At 34.2% G+C, this 20,499-nt stretch overlaps 1 protein-coding gene across 1 annotated transcript in view; it reads left to right on the top strand.

Moving 5' to 3' along the window:
• The window catches only part of FMN2 (formin 2), a 478,670-nt gene that overhangs the window by 374,556 nt on the left and 83,615 nt on the right, over nt 1-20,499 (top strand). The window contains exons 15-16 of the mRNA XM_036757134.1: nt 1,448-1,540; nt 20,217-20,268. Coding sequence (XP_036613029.1) covers nt 1,448-1,540; nt 20,217-20,268 — 145 coding nt within the window. The remainder of the gene's footprint in view (nt 1-1,447; nt 1,541-20,216; nt 20,269-20,499) is intronic.

Here is a 20,499-nt window from a genome sequence, read left to right as displayed (position 1 = left end):
AAGCATTCTCAGTAAAACTCAAGAAGGAGGTAAGACAGCAGGAATGATATGGACCCCACACTACTCTGATTTTGATCTCTTTGGCCAGGTCTTTATATTCACTTTGCAGGGGGTGGGGTGGGGAGAATTGTTCCTTGCAGCTAAATGTCACCTAATTTAATCCCCACGCCCATCCTTCCAGGGCAGGGATCCATTTTCACAATCTCTGACAGTTGTTCACCCAAGCTCATTTGGACTATTTCCATTGATGAAAAGATTACTATCAAATTGGCAACCAGATTTGATTTATTGGTTAGAAAATTCACTCTTATACTGAGTAAAAATCTGCCTTGCAACATCCTCTCTTGCTCTAGTTCTGTTCTTTAAAGCAACAAAAATATTTTTTTTTATTTGAAAGTCCCTGAAATGTTTGAAGATAATGAGCAAACCCTCCTCATACCCCCACTAAGTCTTCACTTCTCAAAGCTGAACATTCTGGGTTTCAAGATAAACTTTTCTTTATTCATCGTACAATAAGTAATAGAAAACCAATACAAACAGTGTTAGGTCTTCAGATTAATTGCTGTTGCACATCTTATTCCTGTTTGTAGATCAAACTGTTTCATTTATCATTTTGCTAACAAATGAGCTATCAGAAATGCAGTTATGATTGGTCCCACATCATAGTATACGCAAATTCTCCTTTTCCTATATTATGGATCTAGAATGTCTACTATTAGTACAACACTTTTCCTCCTCCACTTTCTAAATTCACTTGTTAAACTAGGAAGAAAACTATATCAGCTAGTGAAAGTCTTTTTGCCTTGAGATTTCTATGAGAATCGCCTCTTGCGATTATTGGTATCTTTACTTCAAAAATGTAATTTGTAGTGTAAATACTATATGGGGCATTTAATTAATTTGAGTTGTTGGCTATCAAGGTATATGTGATTTTCAGTTTTTTGATTCATACTGTGGCTTACTACCATCATGCCAATAGCAGATCTTAATTCAGAGCTTTTCTCATTGTTAATTCTCGGTGTCCCCTACATGGGAATTATATAATCATATAAGATTCTTTGCCATACTAGATCTTTCTTAGAAAATTTCAAATCAGATCATGTTTTTAATGGAGAAAGAACAAGTAATTGGGCATTCTCCCCAGAACAATGAGAATAAATTTACCTTTTCTCCCTATGTCTACAGACACACACACACTCACACACACACACACACACACACACACACACACACACACAAATTATAGTGTATCTGAAACAATGGGATCACTAAATGAATCCTTGCATATAACTGCACTCAAATTGCTTTTTTCATTCAAATGCTTCAATGAAATGATTAAAAATAAATCAGTTTTCAGGGCTAACCAGACTGTCTAACATTAGCTAATGTGTTTTTATCCTATCATTAACCATGTGGCATTCTAAGCAATTTCTTGCATTAATTTCAGCCTGTGAAACTGAAGCAGGAAAAGTTTATCAGATGTCCTTAGAGGAGCACATCCAACCTTTCAAAGAAAGTATGGAGCAATTCATTTTTCAAGGTAAACAATGAGAAGTTATTTTACCTTTTCCTTTGTTGTCAACAAAGAGGTAGTAGAAAGTTTGTTTATACATATTGGAAAAGAGAATATTTATTTTGACATCACAAGAAGCTAAGGATTAAGTTTAATCATGAGTCACAGTCACAAATTCTGAGAAGAACAATTTGCTAAAGATGTGTTTTTTGTATAATTCTCATTTTTTAAATGACGGAAAAGATAATATCATTCGCCCCCATGGCTTTGCTTATATATCTATTATAAAAAACATTTTATGCATACTTTAGCATGCAGTTCCTTTTTAAAAAATTGTAGCTAAATTTCTCACCTGTGTCCAATGTCTTATTTATTTGATTATTGTAAAGAAAAAAACCTTGCACCAAAAGAACATGAACAGATCTTTTGCATTATTCATTATTTTATTTCTATGAAACATTAATAGCACCAAGTATTTAATACTTTTTCCTAGGGAACTCAAAAAAACCTCCATTATCACATTGACTCTTCCCACATTCCTTTCAAGTAAGCAGGGAGTAAATTCTAACTCAGAGATATAAATGAAACATTCAAAGCTTGAGTTGTCCTACTCTGCAAAAAAGTAATTTTATATTGAGAAATCCTATAGTTTGAAATTTATAATGGAATAGAGTATTGATTACTTGATGCAACTTAACTACTGGAATGGGACTTAAATGAGAGTTGTCCTGTCATACTCTGGGAATATTTATAGTGCTTCGGGAATTTTCCTAAATGTGGGCAAAGAGAGGAATGATGTTGAGTGACCTCATTCACAGTTTATATGGATTTGATTTAGTGTTTTACAAAGGTTATTGATGATGTTATACAAAAAAATGGGTGATGTTGAAATCTGACTCAGGCATAGTTCCCCCTCTTCCTGGGATAAGAGGATAAGAGGATATTAATAAGAGGATATATTTAAAGAAAAATATCAGAATAAAATTATTTTTGTGTATCAATGTGAATATAATTTGAAATGTCATGCTATCTTTCAATTCAATAACAAGCATTTATTAAAACTGCCTGTTATGTGTAAAGCACAATGCTAGGTGCTGGAGATAAAAAGACAAAAGCAAAATGAAACTAGTAATTCCTGACTTCAAGGAGTTTACAGCTTGCAAACTTAATCAGTTTCTTAAAATCATAATTGACAAACATTATCCTAAGTGCTAAGGCGCTGCATAACATTATGAATAGCATTGGTGAACGTGAAGGTGGCATTTGTTCTGTCCATCCAGTGATGTGCTTGATAGGTTATGCCCTTTCTTTACTTCAAGGACCTGTAATTTGCAGTACATTTTTGGGTGTGGGGAGCATGAAATCTTTAATTGTGTTAAATCATATAAAAGAAATCAAGCAATGTGAATTCACCAGAAATTTCTTGCCAAACATCAATTGCCAATATAGCAACCCTGACCACCATGTTGCTCAAATTGCATGTGACTTCTACATTGAACAGAATTGTATATTTTCCAGGACAGGTATTCATGTTTTCTTATTTCTGCCTCCTATTAATTAAAAGGAAATGAGTGTCTTCTTTGGGGAGGGAGGGAGTGAGTAGATGGTTTGTATCTATGATTTCATCAGTTTAAGCAACTCTTTGTATGGAAATCACTTTCCCAAATGTAGATGAAAAGATAAAACTATTATAGGGTTGCTCAGGACATGGAGATGTTCTGATTTACCCATGGTCAAATGGCCACAGAGGCAGGGTACAAAACTGTGTATTCCTGACTTACAGGATCAGCCTTCAGTCCACTATACCACATCTCCAGACCTACATAAGTGTCACTTTCTATTGAAATGGGTTTAATGGGTTTAATCTATACTTAGTTAAACAAAAATCAAAATAAGTCTTAGTAAACCAGTGGACAGTAGGTGTTAAGGTTTGTGATGATGGATTGAACCTTTATTTAACTAAATCTATTAATTGCCCCAGGAAGAAGCTCTATTTCATATTTTTATTTTCCAAATTTTAAGATCAACTTTGTGGCTCTTTTCTGAATCCTCTGCAATCTTATGAGTCCATCTCATATTTCAAAGTTGATAAGGATCTGAGTAGTGTTGAGGATGTTTCAATTGTTGATTGTATTGTGGGACATTTAGACATCTCAAAGGAAAGGAAAATCCTGTTGTTTTACTACTGCTCTATGACAATTCAGTCTGGGGTAAGAAATTTGGATTATTAAGTTGGTATAAGTTTTTTCTTACTATTTACAAATTTATTTTGGAATTGTTGCTGTCATTGAAAGATGAAAGATGAAAAGAAATAAATTATTTGCCTATATTCTAAAATATTATATTTAACATTTTACATTTTAAATACTTCATTTTCACAATATGGGACTGAATTTAGATTTTTGTTTGGCAGGTTTTTGAACTACATTGATTTTTTAAGGACATTTTTTGTTTTCATATAAATGTAATCAACAAATATTCCAGTTAGAGTTCATGCTTAAGTCAGATAAAACAAACTTTTGTATGTGTGGGTTGGGTCAAATCAATATTTATATAATTATTATTTTGTAATAATTACAATAATATTTTCAAAAACTTGAAATTGAGAACACTGGAAGAATGTTGAGAGGAATGACAAAGCCTGAAACTTGTTCATTTATGTGAAATGATTTTAAGATGAAGATTCAAAATTTGAACATACATATAATATTTTTCAGAATAGGCTAAGTGCTCTAAAAACTATCTGAAATAAAATACACCTTTTAAATATTAAAGAAGTGTTAAGACAGTAATGGTTTTGTTGTTTGGTTTTTCATGAAAAAGGAAAGCATTATACATTTAGTTAAATTGCAAAAGCAAAATGAAAAGTCAGTATTTTCTAGAATACTGGAATATACAGATGGAATTTATGCACAACAGTTAAATTTAACCTTTTGAATAAAGTGATTGTTGACTAGATACCTATAGCCTATGACAAAATAAGTATGCAGTGATTTCATTCTCTTGCATGCATTCCAGGAAATGAAGGTTCTTATTTTCCAGATGGCTGTTCAGTTTTGTCTTTTTTTTTATCTTAACCTTTTAAAGTTATGGATTCTGTAATGATAAAAGGAAGAAAAAGAGGGAATGAGAAGCAGAGGTAACCATCAGAGAATCTCCCACTTTGATATCTTCTACCACCATTTTTGCATCAGACATTCCCTTTTCTTTCCATTCCTTCTCGGCCCCTTAAGGCATTCAGTAGGACAAAGAGTAAGTCAGAGAAGGAGCTATGCTGATCACTTTTAAAGAATGCTATTATTTTAGAGGGACCTTAGATTTAATTTTCTTCCTCAAAACATATGTATTCACACACATACAGACATATACACATGTATGTATATGTGTATGCATATATGTATGTCTCCCATTATATTTTCCTATTCCTAGACCTTCCACTGAAACTGTCATGACCTTTGTTCTTATTGGGGAGGTGACTAGGAAGACAATGGAATCCTGGTTATCCTTTGTTGACATGGATTGCCTTTTATATTATATAGTTTAGAAAGAAAAAAAAATTGTTTTTGACTTTTTAAACTATGGGCAATTAAAAAAACCCCACACACAGTTCTTCTCCCTTCCATTAGATAGAAGCAGGCTTCCATTTTCCTTCTCTCCTCTTATTGTTTCAGAAATTTAAAAATAGTTAATAGGATATTTCAGTTGCCTTACCCTTCTCCCATTTGTCATCCATTTTCTCTTCTCTCTCCCAAAAGTAATTTCATGCTGAAACCAAACATGGAAAATTGTAGCTGAATTAGAGAAATAAAAGCAAGGGGAGAAAAGGAATAAATCTGTAAACACAAGGTTATAATTAAAAGAGTGTTGAAACCTCAAGTCTTTTTAAAATATACAGTCTTTGGTATTGGAAATACTATACTTGAGGATGAAGTGATGGTGAAAGCAGTGGGATATTAACTAAGCCAAAGAGCACCAAAACATTCACTTCTAAAAGAAGTGAATATAGACAGGGTAATAAGGTTTGCTATTGCTTTTATTTTCTTTTGGAAAATAAGCAAAAGATACAACCTGTTTCAGTTATTGCAAAGATTTTGGAAGATTCTCAGCATTTCAGAAAAATACATTTTTAAAAATTTTGTCATTTAGTTGTAATCAAGTAGCCCAATGGACTGAACCACTTTTTACCACCTCTCCGGATAAGCAGCCTATCTTCTAAGGTTATTTGCTTTATCTTGTTTGGTCAGGTATCTATAGTGAGCGGCCTGGGCTATATTGTCTTCTCACAATCCCCACCCCCGCTCACCATAGAATCATAGTGCTGGAAGGGACCTGAAAGAGGTCATCTATCCCAGCCTGCAAATAGCTTTCAGATATCAAATATCGAGAAAAATAGATGTCACAAAGTCCCTTACTTCATAGGAGAGAAGTGGATCTCCACTCAGATTCTCAGGTCAGAACTGATTGACTTACAGCTTAGTACAGTATGTAAAACTGAGTATACGTATTTAATAAGTGTGGTTATCTGGTTTTCCACAACTTTAAACTCTGCTCTAGCTCATATCAGAGACCTATGTACCTCAGATCCATGGAACCAGACAGCATTAGAGCTGGGCAGGAACTTCAACATCATCTAGTGCACTTCCATTTGAAAGATGAAGAGACATACCCAGAAGAATCTGTTGACATGCCCCAGGTCACACAACTGCTAGGTTGCTCAGAGGCATCACTGTGTTATCGATTAGTATGATAATTGCTACCCCTCAGGAATCTCAGAAAATGAATAATGATCTTTTTTTATATTCTCTGAGAACATGAGGCATTACAGTATTTGAATCACAGAAATTGAAAGTAGGAAAGTACCTTAGCAGTCATCAAGCCCAACTTATATTTTGAAGGTATTTTAGACAAAAATTCTAATAAAAATTATTGAAGTGAAATGACTAATCTCAATGTGAGGCATTGACCTTTTTGCTTTTGTTCAGGCCTTTTCTGACATTTTTTAAGATCCTAAAGCATAATTAGTCTTTTAATGAAAGACTCCAAGGAAAGAGGACATATTATATTCCCTCTGACTTCAACCCATCCTAACTAGTAAGACTATATAAAGTGTAAACTATTTAAATTCAGGAACATCCTATTCAATTTAACTCCGTAAGTATGCATTAATTACATGTGTTTATAAGGAAACCAGTAGCTAGAATGTATAAGTCCCACCCAGGGTAGTTTGTCTTAAAATACCTCATACACATTTGACAACTTAGAACTAGTTTATTGTCCTATTTATTAGCTGGGATCCTAGATATGTGACTATCAACCAAAAACTCAGCCCTACTAATTATGCACATAATCCTCTCAGAGTTAAGTACCAATTTCTCTGTTCCTCTCAGAGTATTTGATTGCCATTCACTACCTAGATCTGCTCCTTTATGTATGATGTAAGCTTTCTCATCTATTTATGCCATGACTTAGTGTTTCTACCAATCATAGCCATGTTGTTGTTGCTCAGTCACTCAGTCATGTCCGACTCTTCATGAGACCATAGTATACCAGGCCCTTCTATCCAACACTATCTCTCAAAGTCTGTCCAAGTTCCTGTTTGATGTTTCTGTGACACTATCTATCCATCTCATCCTCTGCCTTCCACTTTTACTTTTGCATTCAATCATCAAGATATTTTCCAGTGATTCCCATCTTCTCATTATGTGTCCAAAGTATTTAAACTTTAGTTTCATTATTTGACCTTCCAGTGAACAGCGGAATTAATTTCTTTAAGTATTGACTGATTTGATCTCCTTGTTGTCCAAGGGACTTCCGGAAGTCTTCTCTAGGACCATGATTTGAAGGCATTGATTCTGTGGCTTTCAGCTTTCCTTATAGTCCAACGCTCACAGCCATACATTGCTACCGTATAGCTTTGACTATGCAGACCTTTGTCAGTAAGATAATATCTTTGCTTTTTAGTATGCTGTCCAGATTTGCCATAGCTTTCCCTCCAAGGAACAAATATCTTTTAATTTCATGACTTCATTGTTCACTTCTCTCTAGATCATTTATGTGCAAGCATTTAATCAGATTACATAAAAGATAATAGAAAACAAAAGTAATGTCCACATGTAACATAAATGACTGTGTATTCCATTTGATCTCAGGACCACACTCTTCCTAATGAAGAAACCTTCCAGGACTACAATCTATCTTTCATATATCTCCAAGCCCAGATAATGAGAACTAACTCACAACTCATAAGTTCACTTCTCAGTTGCTTGCAGTTAAAACTGAATAAAAGTTTTTGGAATTACTTTTCACTCACCGTGAACTGCTAATAGCTAAACTTCCTATTGATGCAATGCAAGAAATTTGGAGCTCCCTCAGACTATTTCCTGAGGATGAGACAGTGTGACTTGAATGAGGGAGCACAAGACATGATATATGGGTTCTCAGTTCCATCACTTTGCAATGGTCTGCTTCCCATATTTCTGTTGATACAGTCTTTGAGAAAAGTTTGTCGGACTTCTTCAAAGAGAAAGTTAACTGTTAACTGCCATCAACATGCTTTCAAAAGCAAATTTCTTAAGTGGAGGTGAATGAGTTCTCCTAATCTCCCTCAGTCATCCATTGGATCCATCTCTTTTTTACACATTTGAATTGCCTCACATTCCCATTGCAATTTTGATAGTCATTTAAATTATTGCTGCAAAGTAGGGAAGAGTCAATTTATCACTATAAAAACAGAACATCATTGAATCTGAAAATCTAGCAAACTGTACTTTTCTTATTAAAGCCTTGCAATAAGCCCATGTTTTCCACCTTTTGTCATACTCTGAGAAAGTGGCCAATTAGTGTCAAATGTGTAATAATAGGTACTTGAATGCTTGTTGAACTGAAATGAGCTGAGTGAGGTGAGTTTTAGTGACATGGAGATCATAGCTATAGGTAAAAAAATGTATAAAAGGGGAATAAGAAGCTTATCTTCCTCCTCTGTTTTACTGCCTATTTCTACTTTTTGTCTCCAGATCCATTGTACCATAATCAACCGGAAGCTTTCTGGAACTCTACCTCTTTATCTGTATTGTCACTGAAAATGCCTCTACTATACTGTTGAACTAAACTAACTAGTATATCTCCCCTGCCCATTCATGAATAACTATAATCATTCCTACTTTATGCTCAAGGAAACAAGTGAAAAGAAAATGGGCATGGCATTTCATAGAGGTTGGAAACCTCAGAGACAGACCTTCTAAAATCTATCTTGTGATCAGAATTCTATTTTCAGGGCAATCTTTGCTGCCATTTTAGAATTCTGGGATTAGAGTTTCATCCAGTGTTGTTTTTATTCAGAAAAGATTGTGACATAATCAGTCTAATGAAAAAATGTTGGTTTCTTTGAAGGGTTTTTTTAGAGGGTCTAAATCCATAACTATTAAAACAGAGAAATATATTTTGGATCATTTATAAGAGGAGGGACAGGTTGGATAGCATGCCAACTATCTTCCAAACTGATTTGATCGAGGTTTCTCTTGTAACTTCTCTTGTAATTTTCTCTTATAATGAAATTAAGGGATTGAAATATTTTAAGATTGACAGTCTTATAGATTAAATTTTATAGAGTTCTTGACATAGTTCATAATATGAGTGTGGAGGCATTATAAATATTTGGGAGAAAATGTTGAAGAGGAATTTGTTTATGCTTTTTACAAATCCCCATTTTAAAGTTATGTATTTGGATATTTTGGATCTACAGATTGTTATTGGGTAGTATTTTACTTAATTCAGAAGGACTGAAATTTGAATATTTTTATGTATGCCATGCAACTAAAATTCTTAGATCACTTTGACATCCATCCATCTATTATGAGGGAGTAAGTTCAGAGGAAGAACTAAATCCAAATAATTATTTTGGTAACTGGATTTAGAATAAATATTTAGCAAAAGGAAGATGCGGTGTGTAAAGGGAAAAGAAGTCCATTAAATTGAGGCAAAGAGGGTTCTAATTTATAGACTTCTAATATTCTATTGTGGAGCAACTAGGTGGTGCAGTGGATAGAGCACTGGGCTTGGAATCAGGAAGATTCATCTTCATGAGTTCAAATCTGGCCTCAATGCTAGCTGTGTGACCCTGGGCAAGTCCCTTAACCCGTTTGCCTCTGTTCCTCATCTGTAAAATGAACTGGAGAAGGAAATAGAAAACCAGTTCAGTCTCTTTGCCAATAAAACCCCAAATAGGGTCATGAAGAATCCATGATGACAGACAGTAAAAGTAGTTAAGGAATAAAGCCCTGGATCCAAGTTATACCTGGCAGCTGAGGCAAGGGATGAGCCTTTTTCTGAGGCGAAATTGGTACCTCTGTGAAATGGCGTGCCATCATAATACCCACCATACCTTATGAATGATGGAAAACATATGCCCATAACTAATTGGTTTGTTTTCTATGTGCTTTCCATTATTTTTTAATGCAGATTTTTAAAATGAACTGAGAATAATTTAGTTAAATTCATCTGGGTGATAAGACTGATAGAGGGACTGCATTTTTGGTTTGGCCAAAAGTTATATGCTTTACACTGTTGAAGTTTATGTGAGTTGCCAATGAATATAATTACTTTATTACTTCAGTTGTTTTATTTGAAGCCAATGTGTGTACCTATATGCCTATATACCTAAGGACACATGTCTACATGTGTTACATATCTTCCCACACAATATAGAAATAGCTTTTACTCGTAACTGTAAGGTGCCTGTGAAATATTACAAAGGCTCTGTTGTAATTCCATACCTCATAGATATTCTGTCCCCTCTCTTCTTAGCTAAGAGCATTCCATAGCATTTGTTTTATTGTCATGAGAAACTGGGAAGTATCAGAAAGGCAATGAATTTGAGCATAGCTTTCTCTTGTTATCCAGGAAATGGGGAAAGGAAAAGGTACTAGTATCCACACTCCACATCACTAGCAAAATCCATCTCCATTTGTTTGAGCTTCAGTTTAGGGTAAACAGAAACAATGCCTCAGAAATCTCAAAACAAAAGTCGTATAGCTTCAATCAAATAACAGTTTTAAATGACTCAGAGACAAGGCTCATAGTTAAAAAAAAAAGCCCAACAACTGGCTATACTTAAAAGCAACTGAAATGCACATTCATAGCTAATTATAAACAAATACTAGTTAACACTTTAAATAAAAGGGAAAAAAGCAAAAAGATTTAAAGCCTAGACAAACAGATGAAAGGGTTCTAAGTTGCTTTCCATCTGAGATTACTCAAATGCAACTCTGTCTCCAATTACCTGGGAAGATGTGGTATTCCCTTATGAGAGCACAAGATCAGAAAGGGCGTCCCTTTTTCGTGCCTCTGCTGACTCATACTCCTTTGGAGCTAGTTCAGCTGAAATACTTCACATTGCAAAAGGGTTTGGAGCCAGGCAGCAACTACAAACAGTAATCAGTGGGTCAAAATAGTAACATAGTAGGACAACAACAACTACAAAAGGGTTGTGGTGACCAAAGTCTGCGGAGGACTTTTGAGTGCTTTTGGAGGAGACATTGATGGATGCCAAGCTGTTGAAGTGGAACTGTTTTTCAATATTTTTAACCTCTTGAGTACTTAGCAGTTGACTGAATTTATCTAGCCAGCAGTTTTATTCAGCTGAGCTGGAACTAAAAGGTAATCCAGTTTTTTGACACTTAAAAGGAGAAAAATGGCTGCCCTCTAGGAAAGTTCAGGAGTTCATTTGCCATCTGGTTTCAGCAAAGGGCCCCCTATTTGCTCCAAATTGTCCACCCCTAGGTCCTGTGATCCCATAAACCACAGGTCAAAAAACACGACCACCACCCACCATGATGCAGCCATTATAATGGAAATGTTTAGTTCAGAAGCTAAAGGCCTGGTTGAATGGACCATAAGGGAAGTGAATGGAAGTTTCATTCTATTTTCACTACAAAGGAAGGTAGAATGAACTATGGAACAGTCTCAAGTAGGGGTTAGGTTCTAAAGTAAGTGAGTGAAGTCATAATCACCAAAGTAATAATTACCACCACTACCACCACCCTTTTTTTTAATCAGGTCTCCAAGGTGAACAGCCTCAGGTTGGAATGATATATTGGTTGCCAATATATTGGTTGCCGATGATATGGCGACGTATATCAATAGATTCAAGATAAGATTGATTCTAAGGGTTCAGTAGGTTGGGCAGGAAGTAAACAGCTACAAAATCTGTCACACAGTGAAATGAAATTTGATGCTTGGAAGTAGATTTTAGTTTCCTATCTCATGCTCCTTCTGGGGAGTATGCTCATTGAATGGAATGGCAAGTAGATCCACACTTATTAAACTATCATTCTCTTATATTCTTGCTTTTTCTTTATGTATAGTTATCTATATCTATATCTCTACATATAGTTAAATTCACTTAATATTCTACTATAACTGACTTTGACATGTCCATTCCAAGTATATAATTCCAGATGTAATAAAGTCCACAAAAAGTTAAGAAATAATTATAATTGGCAAAATTTTGCTATTGATTATCATCTCAGGTCATAAAACTACTCTCCTTTCTTATTTCCATGGCCATCTTCCTTTTCTCCATAACACAGGCATTGCTCCCTTTGCCACTTTTGCAGCCTCTTGCCTTCTCTGAACTCCTACTCTGTTTCTCCAATTTCTTAATTTCTTCAGTGGCTTTACAACCTATAGCCCAGGACCTTTCTTTATTAGCAAATCTAATGCTTCTGCTAGGCATAGAGATTATGTGATGTTATGCTTGGCTGGCAAGTGACACAGAGTATCCCTTCAATGAGTTTTCATAAATTATTTTATCTTTTTTAATTCATATAAGCTCTTCCAAAACTTACATTATCTGTATCTTCCTGGAATTTTGAATTTTCTAATATATATATATATAATAAAACTAGTATAAAAATCTTCAAATACTTTCCTATTTCATATGCATTGAAAGTTTTCCAACAAATATGCTCATTTCAAAATCAAACTCAAAATGAATATAAGGAGAAAAACAGAGCACATGAAATTTCATCAAGGTTTACCTTTGATTTTATATAGTCCAACACCATAGAGCCTAAAGTGTATCCTTACTTCTTTTTTGCTGTAGGATTGCCATAGATTATAAAAACATCTTTTACATTACTATGTAGTCAGTCAATGTATTGAGCACCTAAAATGTCCTAGGTACTGTGCTAAGCACTGGGGTTTCAAAGAAAGGCAAAAGGCAGTCCCTGCCCTTTAAAAACTCACAGTCGAATAGAAGAGACAACAAATGAAATATGTAAAGGATAAGTTATTAATGAATGTAGTGTTAGGTACTTTTGGTAGTCCAGGTTTATTATTATTCTGAGACTTCTAAAGAATTATTATTAAACAGGAATATAACCTCACTCCTCTCTAAACCTGAAGTGATTTTCCTGTCCTCTATGTGCTACATAAACAAAGGGAGATGGAGTCTGATTGGCTGTCTGTCACATTAGAGAAGCTGCTAACTTGCATAAGGGAGAAAGGATTTCTTTGAATTCTAGGAGGACTTCTAGAGAAAGGCAAATGTGGAACTTCTAATGGAGAACTGGAGATCCCCCTAGAGCCACAGACATTCTAAAGTCTTTACTTGCCTTTCCCAAGCATCTCTTTCAAAGCCATTCAGTAATTTTGAAGAAAAGTCCTCCCTCCTGCAGAAAAAGATCTTCATTATTTCTCTCAGCCAATCAGTAGTCATGTCTCCCTCTGATCACACTGCATTCTGTGTCAAAGTCAGAAGATGTCCCCAGCTTGAGTAGAAGTGGGGTTAGAGTAGCAATAATAGTGCCTCATTTATATGTCACATAAGAATTTACAAATACTTCCTTCCCAACAGCCTGTGGAGATAGGTAGTGCAAGTACTCTTATTCCTATTTCACTAGCATACTGTTTACAGGACTGTTTCCAGCTGAGAAATCTCTTTGGCTCAGAAATATTAAATTCCTTGCCTGTGGTCACACAAGGAATAAATGACAATATTGGATCTCAAACCTAGACTGTCAAACTCCAAATCCAGTGCTTTTATCCCTTCATCATACTGCTTTCTCACACTGTAAGAAAAGTTCTTGGCATTTAATACCTTGATAACTTGGCATTCAATACCTTGATACCTTGGCATTCAATACCTTGAAACCTGGCATTTCCCTTTTTTCCCCTAAGCAGAAGCCCCAAATGTATTAAGATACCTTCTAGAAAAGCAGCAAAGTCAATGTGGTGAATTATAAAAGAGGGGGAATATTTCCAGAGTCATATCACAAGTAAAGTTGTAGAATGGGAATGCAAAAACATGGAGATGAGTGGAATTATGGGAGAAAATGGTGAGGAATTATGAAGACAGTGGTCAAAGTTTCCAGTTATACATCATTAAAGATGATTAGGAAAGATCTTCAAGGAGTTTGAAGATGATAATGTGACAACAAACCAACCTTATTAGTAATCAAAGCTTTTTGAGTCTGCCCTTCTTGACATTTCCCTTCTCAGGTTCATTATTCTGTTATCTTTATTATAGCATGATTGGAAGGCTGCTACCCTTGTTTAATGTCTCAGGAAAGTGAAATATGCACTGCAAGTATGAGTCAAATGAATTTTGCTGGCAATTAAATAACTGGCATCATTTATATTTCTTCCCTCATATAATTAACTCAACATATTTTATTATAAATCCATTGATAACAGATTGTAAATATATTGAAAACAGTCTTGAAATTTAACATTAGTCATAATTTCCACAAATTGTCCATGATGAACTAAACAAAAAGAAATGTTTTCCCATCATTGGAAAAATAGAATAGAAACTGAAAAAAATTAAAATGAAAGTGAATCTGCTTAAAATTACAGATTGAAAGAAAAACATTTTCTTTTCTATTTTTTCTCCTTTCAGCAATAACTATTTGTCCTTTAAGAGTATTCTCTTAATTTGAAAATAACCCAAATGGAGAAGAAGCAATAAAACTGTTATATGCATATAGTATGGAAAAATGGGTTCCTCTACCTTTTTAACCACTTTTCAAGTGCTTTTCATGGTCAGATATCAATAATTCTTAGGTTATCATAGTCACAATGGTCATAGAAGCATTTTAATCAGTTCTGACATATTTGATGAGTGTTTAAAGTTGAACTTGGCTATGGAGTCTTTTAGGACCCTCATTATAGTAACAGTGAAGTCCTTCATATATGTTAATGTGATACTACTGACTGCTAATGTGGCATGCGTTTGAAATGCTATTTTTTATATCCCTGAGCAGTGACATTTTATTTACATAGATTTATTTATACCCCTGCCTAGTCCTCATGTGACAAAAGGCTCACCTTTTTGATGAGGACTAGGTAGTTGTCTATGGCCTTAGAATTCAGTGAAGCTACTTGGAATACTAAAGTAATTGAACCTTTGACATTGACTTCATTTAAATGCTAAACCTTAAAGCTAACCATCAATGGACTTTGTGCTAATCAGCCACAGATCTTTCTACCATACTTGTACAGAAAAAAAAGCAACTTCTAGAGTTGGAACCACTTCAAGGTGGAAGGAAGAAAATAAAAATTTTTGTTTTTAAAATGCTTAAATTATATGTAAAATGTTATATTTGTGCATATAAGAGAAGTACCTCTTAGAAAAATTAATTTGTTTTTCCTTTGCGGATATTTTGTTGATTATATGCTTTAAAAAATAAGAGATATTGGATAAGTTAACGACTTATCTCTTCTAATTTACTAAAATTCATTTTTTACCCATATGGAAAACACGCCCATATAATCATACAAAATACATTTTGAAGATATATCTTTTTCTTATGTCTATACATAAGAAATATGTTTGGGGGAAAAAAACAATTCTTTATTTCCCCATCACTTTAATCATGTATTAAAAGAACTGTACCTGTCACTAAACTAAGGCATATTCGTTTGAGTGGAGGGAGGGATGAAGTGCTACTTTAAGATATCAGTGCCCTCAGTTAAAGTCCAAGTCATTCTATGATATTTATATATCTGTGTCTTAATTTATATTGAAATGATTTTTTTAAAAATTAACCTCATTTTTTATATATTGGCATGGTTTGGCTAGATGGTGCAATGTATAGAGCACCAGGCTTGACATCAGGAAGATCTGAGTTCAAATTTGGCCTTAGACACTTACTAGCTATGTGACCCAGCACAAGTCACTTAACCCTTATTTCCTTCAGTTCCTCATCTGTAGAATGGGGATACACTGGAGAAGGAAATGGAAAACCACTTCTATATCTTTGCTGAGGAAACCTGTAAACAATATCCATAGGGTTCACGTAAATTGAGACATGACTGAACAATAATAAACAGCATAATATGGAATGGTGATTATTCATAAATTCAGACCCTACTGATTTTAAATTCATAATAATTAAGTAAGGGAATGAGCTGGAGTTTATCTTTAAAAATGAAAATGGATTTGATTTTTAAAATAGTCTAAATAATATTTCAAAGGTAGAATTTGACCTGAAATGTTTGAAACACTGTAGGAGTAAACATTTATATACAAATAATAAATATGGTCATTTGAAAGTTCTAACATATTCATTAATCAGATTTCCAAAAACTTCCATTAGAAGTTAGCCCAGTTTGAAGTTCTTTATAATCTCATTTGTATTAATTTTAATAAGTCTTGTAATTCAATTTTTTAATTAATGTTGTTTTGCCCACCATTATTATGAATTAATAGTTTACTTTAGGTAAGGGAAATCAGCATGAACAAATTTAATTAAATGCTATGCTAGTTACTCAATCAGCAATCAAAAAAAATTTTTAAGAGCTTGCTAATGTGCCAGTCACTGTGCTAAGTGCTAATGATAAATAGAAAGATAAAAATAGCCACTGTCCACAAGGAGCTCATAGGGTAATGGGGCAGACAATATGTAAATAACTGGGTATATAAAAATGTATATATAATGGGTGAGGCAGTAATATCAGAGGTGAAAACACTAGAAGCTGGGATTACTGGGAAAGGCCTCTTGCATTTGAGCTGTGTGTTCTTAAAGGAAGCCAGAGGAATGAGGTGGCAGGTATGAGAGGGCAGAGCATTCTAGGCATGAGGAAAGGCACTGAGAAGGTAGATGGAGTAGTGTTTAAGGAATTGTACATAGGTCCATATAGTTGCATCTTAGAGTAGGTGGAAGAAAATAAAGTATAGGAAATCTAAAAAGGTAGACAGAGACCATCAATAGGCTTTAATAATATTTAGAAACTTATCAGTATTATTCAATCAAAAGAAAAACATGTGCATTATGTACTGAATGTGGTCTAGACCAATAGTATCAAATTCAGATAGAAGCAGATTGCTGAGGCCCGTAAATTGACTTTGGAAACCACAAACTAACATTATCTATGTTTTATGGTATTTTATTTATTTTATTAAAAATTCCCCCAATTGCATTTTAATCTAGATCATGTCACACTGAGGAGTTTTGCAAAAACCTGTTGCCTCCAGGTCTTGGATTTGAAGTTTCTGATCTAAACCATGTAAGCTGTGACATTTATTAAAAAAAAGAAAAATATTAAATGGCAGAATCACAGGTATACTGTAACCATCTATAAGTGTTTTATTCACATCTTCAATTTCACTCACCAAAGTAATTTCACCAAACTATTGTTGAGCGAATTTATATTAATATCAAAAGTAGCTTTTAGGCTGAAATCAATTATATCCCTTCAACCACGTCCTTCCCAAAAAAATTACTTTCATTGGTAAGTTAACAAAACCATTATATGAAGGGATCTTTTGGTGATGGAAAGTTGTAATGAAGACATGTCATAAGTGGACAAAAGTCCTTGTTGGTAAATGGCATGGCCATGTTCCCATAACATGAATTGGAATCCAACTCACCAAGCTTTTCTTGTAAGATTGCCAAACAGTGGGAGGAAAAATCTGTTTGGCTTATTGAATCATTGACTCATATTAAGGATTAAGATGGTAAACCATAATGGGGTTCCTTTGATCTTTAGTTTGACTGTTTATTAAGACTAATTACCATTTGAACGTACAAATCCTCCTAGTTTCTAAACTATGTAAAAGTATTGGGCAAAAATAGTTTACAGTATTGAGAACTATGGCATACTGGGGGAAATGATTGGAATATGGATTTTGGCTCGGTAAGATTAGTCCATATTTGCTCCTTTTTAGTAACAATTGTCACCTTGCCACTCAAAGATTGTATACAGAGTACTGTGCCTTAACCACCAAATGTGTCCATAAAATGAGGCAAGAGCTGCTTCTTTAGCTCTCATATCAAAATTAATCTTTATAGAGCTCCTACATAGTCACTTTAAAAATTGTTTATCACAATTTGGGAGACTGGTTGAATGTTACATCTATCTTTTATGGAATCATTTCAGAAAATCCAGTGTTATTAGTGTTCTGTCTCTGCATGCAATGAATACAGATTGAACAAATGTTTGTATCATGTATTAAGGAAGTAAAAACTTGTTGATATGAACCTCAGTGCAATGATTTCTTTAAAAATCTATTTTAATTATCATAAGAAATATCCTTTTCCATTCTAATTATGAATCTCTGATTTTGTAAACTAAATTTGATAACATTTGAAAGGACTTCCTGAAAATGGTCTAGGTTTGTTTTGATTTTGTGTTGTGTGTGTGTGTGTGTGTGTGTGTGTGTGTGTGTATGCGTGTTTAAGCAACCTTTTTGTATGTATAAAGTTGCTTCTGGATGGAAATCTTTCTTTATGCCAGGCAGCCCAAAGCAAATTTTTATGGTGCAGGGTGTTCATGTTGAAACTCTTTCAAAAAATAAATCATGGAACATTTGTCCCATTTTTAATATGGTAAACAACTGACCTGTAGACTTATGTAAACCATCTAATGCAAAGTGTGTGGGGGTTTGGAGACGGGGAGATCCCTGCCGCCAGCTCAAATGATCCTGTCAAATTTTAGCAATCCTGGCAAATAGTAGGAGTATGACACTTAGTTATAACTTTACAGATACTGTACAGATATTTGAAAACCACTGTCTTGGGGCTGCAAAACACTAACCAGTCCAAGCTGTACTTTTGTGTTTTCAGTAGTGATGGAGACAGTTAAGAAAGTCACAAGTAAAATGTTTCTCTCTGCATGTCTCCAATTTAGTTTTATTATTATTATTATTAATTTCATTTTATTATTTTATTAATTTTACTATCTCTATTCCTTCATTCCCCCAAACATGAACTCATACATCACTGAGTTCCAAATGGAACATTCAGACAGAAAGATAAACTCCTCTGTGGATAGTTTCCTTGCCTGTTGCCACTATTCGTTTTGCTTTTGTATCCTTATAACTGTATCTTCTGAAACAATTTGAAAATTTTGATAAAATTTCAACGTTCTTCAAACTAACAGTATGGCAATGAAATGTCTATTTTTTTAAAAAAAATTTCATTTGTGTTAAATCTTTAGGTTCTTTTGAGTAAATACCTCTTAAGTTGTACTCTGAACTTGTCAACTTTTGTGATGTACATTTCTCTAATGATGACTAACTGAAGTCATGCTACTTCCTTAAGTTAACTTTGTGACATAAATAAATTTGATCAAAGCATAATTGTTGTTTTCAAAGTTAATAGAAATTCTATTGATTCACATTTGCTACGGAAAAGTGAAATTTGAAATTTTCCGATGTTATCATTTCACTAATTAGTAAAATGGATAAATTCCTAACAAGTGCAGATTGGATTTGCCCCCCCCCCACCGCCACAATGGATTTTTTCAAAGTTCAGTTCCCTCTGACTAGAGGATTTTGAGCAAAGCCTAGATTACTGTTAATTGGGAATATTGTAGATAGTTTTCATGATTTGGTTAAAGGCTGGATTATATGACTTCCTAGATCCCTTCTAAATCTAATAACCTCAAGTTGTCTTATCTGTAAGCACTATTATATTATTGAATAAATAGGGATACAATATGATAATTAAATTTCATACCTATATCATCATATTCAGAATTTTTTTTAATTCTCTTGCCTCTTTAGAATTATCTTCTGAAGTTATCAATCCTAGGAATTGTTTTTAAGGATCCTAAAAGTCACATAGATCATGAAATTTATTTCTTGCCTAAAGCAATATTATATGCATAATATAAAAGGATCAAAACTACAAACTTTAAATTCTGTATCCATTGTGTTTGCATTTTCACCACTAAAGTCCCATTCTGGTGCCTCAACATGAAATGGAGGTGACCCTGGCTCTCAAAGTCTATGCAAATGTATGCCCATAAAACCTGAGCTCTTGCAGGTTTCACTATGTTAGAAAGGCTGTGAGTATTGGCCTAGCAAAGTATTCGGTGTGCCTGTTATCCAAGGAGCACAGTGGCTAAGTTTAGAGAGGGTCATTACCAGATTGGCCTCGTAGTGGGTCGTTGGTTTTTTTTTTTTTGGCCACAAAACTTCTCATAATGTTTCAACCAAGTTATAGTGCTGATTTGTATTGGTTGACAAAGTATATGCACCAATGATGATTAAAATATTAGAGGAGAATATAGTGATTAAAAATATAAGATGTTTTAGGCTATTTGAAGCTGTTGACAAATAAACGAATGTTAGGTTTCTACTTAGTTATGTCATTAAATGTTACTATATAATAATTTTACAGGATTTGCATCATATTCTTTGAGATATGGCACTTATTTAGCATTCATATCCTCTTTTTTTGTCCTTCCATGTTTATAGCAAAAATTGACCAAGAAGCTGAGGAGCACTCGTTGACAGCGGCTCATAAATGGTGAGAAGACTTGCTATGCTGCACTAAAATATCTCACTTCAGAACAGGTTTGCAAAATGCTTGGTGTCAGACATGCCCAGTGTGTCCATGACATAGCATATTTCATTCAAAGTAACCGACTAAGACCACCAGTCATTTTTTTAAACAATTAAAAATTAATCTAATATATTACTGCATTTAAATGCACATTGTTGCTGCTGAATTTTATGTTTTTGCCCCTCACTAGTATAA

The sequence above is a fragment of the Trichosurus vulpecula genome, chromosome 4, assembly GCF_011100635.1.
Source record: "Trichosurus vulpecula isolate mTriVul1 chromosome 4, mTriVul1.pri, whole genome shotgun sequence".
Lineage (NCBI taxonomy): Eukaryota > Metazoa > Chordata > Mammalia > Diprotodontia > Phalangeridae > Trichosurus > Trichosurus vulpecula.
The sequence above is the reverse complement of the archived record's forward strand: the minus strand, read 5'-3'. Positions and strand labels throughout refer to the sequence as shown.